The 11,008-nt window shown below is 25.6% G+C and overlaps 2 protein-coding genes across 2 annotated transcripts; both read right to left on the bottom strand.

Moving 5' to 3' along the window:
* Positions 1 to 555: 555 nt before the first annotated feature.
* Positions 556 to 2,078, bottom strand: LOC136079354 (uncharacterized). The gene is made up of 3 exons (XM_065795090.1): positions 1,858 to 2,078; positions 1,348 to 1,498; positions 556 to 957 (listed from the first exon to the last, which is right to left on the bottom strand). The coding sequence occupies exons 1-3, from the start codon at positions 2,076 to 2,078 to the stop codon at positions 559 to 561; spliced, it is 771 nt and encodes a 256-aa protein (XP_065651162.1). The 3' UTR covers positions 556 to 558.
* A 1,123-nt stretch (positions 2,079 to 3,201) lies between these two features.
* Positions 3,202 to 4,368, bottom strand: LOC136079353 (uncharacterized). The gene has a single exon (XM_065795089.1). The coding sequence runs from the start codon at positions 4,366 to 4,368 to the stop codon at positions 3,202 to 3,204; it is 1,167 nt and encodes a 388-aa protein (XP_065651161.1).
* Positions 4,369 to 11,008: the final 6,640 nt, after the last annotated feature.

Raw genomic sequence — 11,008 nt, 5'->3', positions numbered from 1 at the left:
ACGCTTTCCATGTTTTTCCAATAGTTTTTTCCTTCACAGATATCTCCCTAAAAAGTTATTAAAACTATATAAATACCTTACAGTATAATATTTATTATATTACAATTCAAGACAAATTAGAACACATTGTTGAAAACCGATTGTTAGAATTAATACAGAACTATTTAACAAAAATAAAAATGAAACATATAATGCAATTTGTATAAATAAAAAGCAAATCACGTTGGCATAATAAAATTACATATCACTATAATTCATCTACAGGCTTGTATCATATCGCAAAGAAAATATTTCTTTGGTTAAAAATACTAAATATATATAGCATAGAGATACAAAAAAAAAAATATTTGTACCATGTAAAATACACTTTGTTAAAATAATATGACAAATTTAAAAAATATCACCAGAGATGCATTTTAGTGCTTGAAATCACAAAGTAAAAATTCCTTTGATAATAATAATATGGTAACATAAAAAACATATATAAATAGAGATTCATCTACCTTTTGACTTTAACATAATTAATTACTAAAGAGATATGTTGACTAATAGAACACCTTATTTTTTCATTAAGAATTTGTAATATTCAACTTGGGCTCTAGACACATCTATTTGGGCTTGAGATGCATTTTCAATTGCATCGCACATACGCTCTAAAGCAGCAACCTCTCTGATTCGTAGCTCTTGTGAATGGATTCGAATATCTAGATTTTTATTTGCTATTTTTAAATATTCTGAAGAGAAATTTGCTTTTTTATTTGTTCTTACCGGCTTAGTTTTTGCTATTTTATTCAAAGTTTTTTCATCATCAGAGTTCCTTCGTTTATTGCAGCCGGATGTAGATTGGGTTGGTTCCTCATCAGGAATAGTGACAATAGATTGCACATCACTTGTATCATCCAAAACTTCAATATTTAAAATACTGATAATCTCCTTGCTATCTTCCATTGTGGCAATCTGTAATTAAAAAATACACATAAAAAAAATTACGCATATGAGAAATGATTATAAATCATATTTCAACCAAAATTTCTCTTGACTTTGAAAAACTTGACTTGAAGTCATTTTACTTCCTCCCCCCCCTCCCCTCCCCAAATAAAATAAATCTATATAGACAATAGCATTTTACAAATTGACCTCTTGCCAATATTAAAAGATCCCTTTTTATAATTTGAAAACATGATATTATATGCTTTTGATCTTTATGCTTTAAGTCTGACAAATGTTGCAAAATTAAGAACTTCTTAAACCTAATATAGTAAAAAAATTTAATATACATGTATATATTACTTTAAAAAATATATATAGCACTTTAAAATATACAGCAATAAATTATACTAAGCTTACCTGATCATCTTGAAAATCTTGACTAGAAAAGTTTTGACTTTGAGATAAAAGGTCGAGGGAAGCTTCATCACCTATTATTTTGGCAACAATATCATAAGGCCACCATTCACTAGGAGCTCCTTCCGATGAATCTACTTGAAGTTTTTCTTGTCTATGAAAAATATACTTAAATATAAGTAAATAAACATAAATATAAGTAAATAAAGCACATCATAAATATAAGTAAATAAAGCACATCATTAACACATTAAATAATATGAATTGAATAACTTTGAATGTGACAATTAAAAACTATTTACGAGCTGTAAATCTACAATAATGAATAAGATTTTAAGTAATTTTTAAAATAACACTCAGTTACAAACTAAATTGCAATTAGATATACATGGTAATTTTGTAAAATACTTTCAGCATTTCAGTAAGGTATCATACATTAAATATAGAATATTTACATACCTAAATTGTTTCCTCAAAATACTAATTTTAGATTAAATTTGAGATCCAGTTAACGCAGGTATTATATTAAATGTGCTTGAAAATTCACTTGCCATTTGTTTGTAAATATTTGTGTTTCTTCTTGCAGGTATTAACACTTTGTAATTATCTTTCCATAATTCTAATAATACTCTTGTGTTAGCAATATTCCATACAAATTTATTTACAGGAGATATGCAAAGACCAGTACCTTTCATGCTGGCGTCAATACTGTCTTTATCTAAATGCTGAGACATTGTGTAAAATTAAAGTTTTACCTTCTAAAAAAATGATAAGTAGGGGAGATGGGGGCGCATTGATCGCCGTAGCAGTGTTTTGAAAATTGCGCAGAACCTGAAAGAGATGTAAAAACTTATTAACTACGAAACACATGTAGAACTATCTGGCTTTTGGAATATATAAATATTTTGATTTAAAAAAATGATAAACATGAATAATTTTAACTTTTAAACAACCCTCTCAAAAGATCAATGTACCCCAAACTATGGGGTATTATGATCTCCGACTTGGGGCACATTGATCTTATATGCGTAATATTATCTAAACGTTTAACACTTCTATAACTTGTAAATAATTTAGTCAAAGGGTAATATTGTATAACATATAATACATCTAAATTTTTTAATTATTTTTTAAATATAGCAGTTAAACCCACTAGTCTAATTTTTAATTAAAAAATGTATAAATCACAGCAGTATATAAACGTATAAAAATGTATAAATCACAGCAGTATATAACGTAGTTTTAAACGTATATAAAGCTACCCGCTTTATATACGTTTAAAACTTTACAACAACTTGAAATTTATAAGAACTGAAATATAAAGACTGAAATAAGAATACAACTTTTAAGTTTACGAAACTTGTTAAAAGTACAATATTTTGATTAAGAATATTTCATCATTTGTGAAAGTCAAGTTGTGAAGCAGCTTTTGGTTTACATTGTTTTTTATTCCTAAGCAAGTAATTCTTAGTTTCTTTCTTATCTTTTGTGGAGACTTTTTGTTGATTTTTGGTTTGCTTCAAAATTTTCTTTTCTTTTGACAAACGAATTTCATTTCTGACAGGAGTATCAGTCAAGATCCTTGTTTTTAACTGCCTACTTTTAACATTTTTTTTTCTGGCAGATGCTTTTGGGTAAGGTTTTAAAACCTCAGGTGAGATTATAGAAGCAACACTTGTTGACACTTTGTTTAAAATACTTGTTTCAATATTTACTATAGTTATTTCAGACTCTATGTGATTAACATGTGCTGGTATCATTTCAGATTCCATGTTGTTGACAGGAGTGATAGTAACTGTATCTGGAGCAGCTCTATCTGTAACTGATGATGGTAAATATTCGTCATCTTTGAAAATTTCAGAATTCAATGCCAGCTACTCTAAATCCTGTCTGTATATTAAATGGTGAGAAAGCTTTTGTATACGGTTCTCGAACTATTGAAACAATATCATAAATGGTCATTGGTCTTGGGTTTGAAACCATCCAATTATCACATGCAGAATTGTAAAACCTTTTCAATGGTCCAAAAACAGTTCTATCTAATGGCTGCAATTTATGGCTGCAATGGGGAGGAAAACTTATCATTGTAATTCCGTGTTGAATTGCAAGCTCCAAGCCTTTAACAGAAATATGACTTTCATGACTGTCGAGAAGTAACAAAACTGGAGATTCCTGAGAACAGTTTGAATATTTAACAAAATGTTTAATCCATTCTATGAAAATTTCTGAGTTCATCCAACCAGAAGGATTTGCAAATCCCACACATCCAGGAGGTCCTTCCTTAATCATGTAATCATGAAACTTTACCCTAGGAAAAATAAATAATGGAGGAATGGAATTTCCAATAGCATTAGAGGCATAACATGCAGTTACCAATGTTCCTCGTTCTGCAGATGTGATTCTTCCAACTTGTTTGCTTCCTCTACCAGCTAAAACCTTTACCGGCTTTTGAACGGTTGTTAAACCAGTTTCATCAACATTATATATACAGTTAGGATTATATTTATATCGATTTCTTACCGTTTTAAGATTTTGAAAAAACTCTCTTACAGTGTGTTTGTTAAAAGCTGTTGATCGAGCGAAGCTCGTTGCTTCAGGTGTTCGTAGAGACAACTCTGGTTGTCTTTTCATAAAACCTTGCAACCAATCAATGCCTGCAATTTTATTTTTGATCCATGATGATGGGCATATCTTATTGTTTTTTAAAGCAAACTCATATACCAATAATCGCGTTGACCTAGTTGAAAGGCCATAGTTCATTTTTGATGCAATTAGTAAATAACTTGATAAACTTTTTTCATCTTCTGCTGTAAAAACTTGTCTATTGTTGTAGTTAGGCTTGAAAGCTTCATTTGGATTAAGCTTCTTTTTACGACAATATCTTTTTAAAGTCATTCTATCTATGTTAAACTGACGTGCTACAACATTCAGTTGTGTTCCTTCTAAAACTTTATTAACAGCTACTTTCATTGTTTCACTTGGTATAGCAACTTTATTTTTTTTTTTAATTCTATTTCTAACCATTTTAAGATCTGTAAAAAAAATATATCAATAAAAACATATGTTTTTAATAAATGCTAATATTTAACATAATAATATTATGTTAAATATTTTTTAATTATTATGTTAAATATTATTCTTTTGATATTATAAAATAATAGTATTATTATTACTAGCTTATAACATAAGTAGATTTAAAAAAAGCTATTGTTTGTTTATATATAGTTTTTTTTAAAATTATAAATACAATTCCATTCGTTTAACTGTATTGCTTATAAACAAAAACATGGGGCACTTTGTCTTCTATGGGGCACTTTGATCCTCCAATCAATGGGCCCCGCATAGTCAAAGATCAATGTACCCCAATAGGTATAGGTAACATATTGATAGCAATATCTACTGTATAAATTGCAGCCAAATAAAAATTATATATTATATTATACACCTAACACTTACAAATTTAAAATAAAATTGTTGTTAACCCATACAGACATCTAAATAAAAATATATTTGAATTATAGTACGATTTAAAAAAATCACTTTTTATGACGAAAAACAATATTTTCTTTATTTTTTTTGACGCTGATAACCTTATGAAAAAATATTACGAATAATCAATTAGGGAAGCATAATGGTTAATTAAATTGCAACCTCACTTCTACTAAGGCAAAAATGAACGAGTAAAAGCCAAAAGATCATACTGCCTCGGCGATCAATGCGCCCCAATCTCGCCTACATTGAATTTAGCAACAATAACAATAGCAAAAAAAAAAAAAAAAATACTTAATAATAGAATTATTAATAGAAGATTAAACTTTACAATTGGTATAAATGTTATGAGCTTACTAAAATAATATAATGTTATGGACTTTAAATAATTTAATAATATTATGGGCTTAATAAATAATGGGCATACTAAATAATTTAATAAATTGCTAAAAACTGGTAGCCAAGGGAACAGAAACTTTCAAATGCTAATTTTATTCTTATTTTTACTTTTCCATGCAATGAAATAACTATGTCAATTAATAACATTGATCTGTCAACACTATTGTTTGTTTTTATTTCTAAATGTCAGTAATTGTAGCACATTGTGGCAAAGATATAAGGTACAGTCCTATCAATAGTCAATCAATAATATATATTCTGAATAAAGGTCTTACTTTCACAGTTATTCACAAACAGTAGATTAACTAATAATAAGTAAATATGGAAAATTTATGAGGAAAATACTAATGGTAATGTTCACAAATTAAAATAACAAGATAAAACAAAGCTAATATAATAAAATATATGACAAAGCTAGTAACCAATAATAATATTATTAATAACAATAATATAAATAATAATAACAATGATGATAATAATTAAAATAATAATAATGATAATAACTATTATTATAATTGGCAAGGTCAATGATAAAAAAACTCTGCTTATTAGTTCAAAGTTGAATTTTATAAATAAAATCGCTATAAGTTTTTTTAAAAATGCATTAATAACAATGCTTGATAAGAATATAATTAAATAAAAACTATTAAACAATGAAAATTAAACTTTCTTAACGTAAGTTAAATGTTACCTTGAATTATACTCATTGTCAATTCAAATTAAATCCGATCCCAATTAAGAATACTACTGTCTTTGTAATAATGGCATACTTGAAGATTAAGTTTTTAAAGACCCACATGAAATTCATGTATTATGTTATTTTTAACAATATTTAAAATTTGTATAAATAGAATAGAAATTTAGTTATTATTAGTTTATTATTAGTTTAAAAATAAGTTATATTCATGATGAATATAACTTCTTTTTAAACTAATAATAACTAAATTTTTAATCTATTTATACAAATTTTAAATATCGTTAAAAATAACACAATATTTTTGATGGTCAAATAAATCGTTTTTAAATCATCGCCCACCATCTGGTCTACTCATGATTGATACTCATATGACCATGACCAAGGACAATGCAGAGATCAAGGACTAAAAATCTAGTTAAGATGACAACAACTTTTAAAAATAATAGTTTGAGCCTTTCACAACAAATTTGCAACTTGCAATACATTTTTATTGTGTCATTTAGCTTATACTCATATGGTTATTTTAAAAATAGTTGAATATAGGCCACCATGTTTTATCCAAAAACTTGTCTATTGTTGTAGTTAGGCTTGAAAGCTTCATTTGGATTAAGCTTCTTTTTACGACAATATCTTTTTAAAGTCATTCTATCTATGTTAAACTGACGTGCTACAACATTCAGTTGTGTTCCTTCTAAAACTTTATTAACAGCTACTTTCATTGTTTCACTTGGTATAGCAACTTTATTTTTTTTTTTAATTCTATTTCTAACCATTTTAAGATCTGTAAAAAAAATATATCAATAAAAACATATGTTTTTAATAAATGCTAATATTTAACATAATAATATTATGTTAAATATTTTTTAATTATTATGTTAAATATTATTCTTTTGATATTATAAAATAATAGTATTATTATTACTAGCTTATAACATAAGTAGATTTAAAAAAAGCTATTGTTTGTTTATATATAGTTTTTTTTAAAATTATAAATACAATTCCATTCGTTTAACTGTATTGCTTATAAACAAAAACATGGGGCACTTTGTCTTCTATGGGGCACTTTGATCCTCCAATCAATGGGCCCCGCATAGTCAAAGATCAATGTACCCCAATAGGTATAGGTAACATATTGATAGCAATATCTACTGTATAAATTGCAGCCAAATAAAAATTATATATTATATTATACACCTAACACTTACAAATTTAAAATAAAATTGTTGTTAACCCATACAGACATCTAAATAAAAATATATTTGAATTATAGTACGATTTAAAAAAATCACTTTTTATGACGAAAAACAATATTTTCTTTATTTTTTTTGACGCTGATAACCTTATGAAAAAATATTACGAATAATCAATTAGGGAAGCATAATGGTTAATTAAATTGCAACCTCACTTCTACTAAGGCAAAAATGAACGAGTAAAAGCCAAAAGATCATACTGCCTCGGCGATCAATGCGCCCCAATCTCGCCTACATTGAATTTAGCAACAATAACAATAGCAAAAAAAAAAAAAAAAATACTTAATAATAGAATTATTAATAGAAGATTAAACTTTACAATTGGTATAAATGTTATGAGCTTACTAAAATAATATAATGTTATGGACTTTAAATAATTTAATAATATTATGGGCTTAATAAATAATGGGCATACTAAATAATTTAATAAATTGCTAAAAACTGGTAGCCAAGGGAACAGAAACTTTCAAATGCTAATTTTATTCTTATTTTTACTTTTCCATGCAATGAAATAACTATGTCAATTAATAACATTGATCTGTCAACACTATTGTTTGTTTTTATTTCTAAATGTCAGTAATTGTAGCACATTGTGGCAAAGATATAAGGTACAGTCCTATCAATAGTCAATCAATAATATATATTCTGAATAAAGGTCTTACTTTCACAGTTATTCACAAACAGTAGATTAACTAATAATAAGTAAATATGGAAAATTTATGAGGAAAATACTAATGGTAATGTTCACAAATTAAAATAACAAGATAAAACAAAGCTAATATAATAAAATATATGACAAAGCTAGTAACCAATAATAATATTATTAATAACAATAATATAAATAATAATAACAATGATGATAATAATTAAAATAATAATAATGATAATAACTATTATTATAATTGGCAAGGTCAATGATAAAAAAACTCTGCTTATTAGTTCAAAGTTGAATTTTATAAATAAAATCGCTATAAGTTTTTTTAAAAATGCATTAATAACAATGCTTGATAAGAATATAATTAAATAAAAACTATTAAACAATGAAAATTAAACTTTCTTAACGTAAGTTAAATGTTACCTTGAATTATACTCATTGTCAATTCAAATTAAATCCGATCCCAATTAAGAATACTACTGTCTTTGTAATAATGGCATACTTGAAGATTAAGTTTTTAAAGACCCACATGAAATTCATGTATTATGTTATTTTTAACAATATTTAAAATTTGTATAAATAGAATAGAAATTTAGTTATTATTAGTTTATTATTAGTTTAAAAATAAGTTATATTCATGATGAATATAACTTCTTTTTAAACTAATAATAACTAAATTTTTAATCTATTTATACAAATTTTAAATATCGTTAAAAATAACACAATATTTTTGATGGTCAAATAAATCGTTTTTAAATCATCGCCCACCATCTGGTCTACTCATGATTGATACTCATATGACCATGACCAAGGACAATGCAGAGATCAAGGACTAAAAATCTAGTTAAGATGACAACAACTTTTAAAAATAATAGTTTGAGCCTTTCACAACAAATTTGCAACTTGCAATACATTTTTATTGTGTCATTTAGCTTATACTCATATGGTTATTTTAAAAATAGTTGAATATAGGCCACCATGTTTTATCCAAAAACTTGTCTATTGTTGTAGTTAGGCTTGAAAGCTTCATTTGGATTAAGCTTCTTTTTACGACAATATCTTTTTAAAGTCATTCTATCTATGTTAAACTGACGTGCTACAACATTCAGTTGTGTTCCTTCTAAAACTTTATTAACAGCTACTTTCATTGTTTCACTTGGTATAGCAACTTTATTTTTTTTTTTAATTCTATTTCTAACCATTTTAAGATCTGTAAAAAAAATATATCAATAAAAACATATGTTTTTAATAAATGCTAATATTTAACATAATAATATTATGTTAAATATTTTTTAATTATTATGTTAAATATTATTCTTTTGATATTATAAAATAATAGTATTATTATTACTAGCTTATAACATAAGTAGATTTAAAAAAAGCTATTGTTTGTTTATATATAGTTTTTTTTAAAATTATAAATACAATTCCATTCGTTTAACTGTATTGCTTATAAACAAAAACATGGGGCACTTTGTCTTCTATGGGGCACTTTGATCCTCCAATCAATGGGCCCCGCATAGTCAAAGATCAATGTACCCCAATAGGTATAGGTAACATATTGATAGCAATATCTACTGTATAAATTGCAGCCAAATAAAAATTATATATTATATTATACACCTAACACTTACAAATTTAAAATAAAATTGTTGTTAACCCATACAGACATCTAAATAAAAATATATTTGAATTATAGTACGATTTAAAAAAATCACTTTTTATGACGAAAAACAATATTTTCTTTATTTTTTTTGACGCTGATAACCTTATGAAAAAATATTACGAATAATCAATTAGGGAAGCATAATGGTTAATTAAATTGCAACCTCACTTCTACTAAGGCAAAAATGAACGAGTAAAAGCCAAAAGATCATACTGCCTCGGCGATCAATGCGCCCCAATCTCGCCTACATTGAATTTAGCAACAATAACAATAGCAAAAAAAAAAAAAAAAATACTTAATAATAGAATTATTAATAGAAGATTAAACTTTACAATTGGTATAAATGTTATGAGCTTACTAAAATAATATAATGTTATGGACTTTAAATAATTTAATAATATTATGGGCTTAATAAATAATGGGCATACTAAATAATTTAATAAATTGCTAAAAACTGGTAGCCAAGGGAACAGAAACTTTCAAATGCTAATTTTATTCTTATTTTTACTTTTCCATGCAATGAAATAACTATGTCAATTAATAACATTGATCTGTCAACACTATTGTTTGTTTTTATTTCTAAATGTCAGTAATTGTAGCACATTGTGGCAAAGATATAAGGTACAGTCCTATCAATAGTCAATCAATAATATATATTCTGAATAAAGGTCTTACTTTCACAGTTATTCACAAACAGTAGATTAACTAATAATAAGTAAATATGGAAAATTTATGAGGAAAATACTAATGGTAATGTTCACAAATTAAAATAACAAGATAAAACAAAGCTAATATAATAAAATATATGACAAAGCTAGTAACCAATAATAATATTATTAATAACAATAATATAAATAATAATAACAATGATGATAATAATTAAAATAATAATAATGATAATAACTATTATTATAATTGGCAAGGTCAATGATAAAAAAACTCTGCTTATTAGTTCAAAGTTGAATTTTATAAATAAAATCGCTATAAGTTTTTTTAAAAATGCATTAATAACAATGCTTGATAAGAATATAATTAAATAAAAACTATTAAACAATGAAAATTAAACTTTCTTAACGTAAGTTAAATGTTACCTTGAATTATACTCATTGTCAATTCAAATTAAATCCGATCCCAATTAAGAATACTACTGTCTTTGTAATAATGGCATACTTGAAGATTAAGTTTTTAAAGACCCACATGAAATTCATGTATTATGTTATTTTTAACAATATTTAAAATTTGTATAAATAGAATAGAAATTTAGTTATTATTAGTTTATTATTAGTTTAAAAATAAGTTATATTCATGATGAATATAACTTCTTTTTAAACTAATAATAACTAAATTTTTAATCTATTTATACAAATTTTAAATATCGTTAAAAATAACACAATATTTTTGATGGTCAAATAAATCGTTTTTAAATCATCGCCCACCATCTGGTCTACTCATGATTGATACTCATATGACCATGACCAAGGACAATGCAGAGATCAAGGACTAAAAAT

Source organism: Hydra vulgaris, chromosome 04, assembly GCF_038396675.1.
Source record: "Hydra vulgaris chromosome 04, alternate assembly HydraT2T_AEP".
In the NCBI taxonomy this organism is placed as follows: Eukaryota; Metazoa; Cnidaria; class Hydrozoa; order Anthoathecata; family Hydridae; genus Hydra; species Hydra vulgaris.
This window is presented reverse-complemented; position numbering and strand designations above follow the sequence as displayed.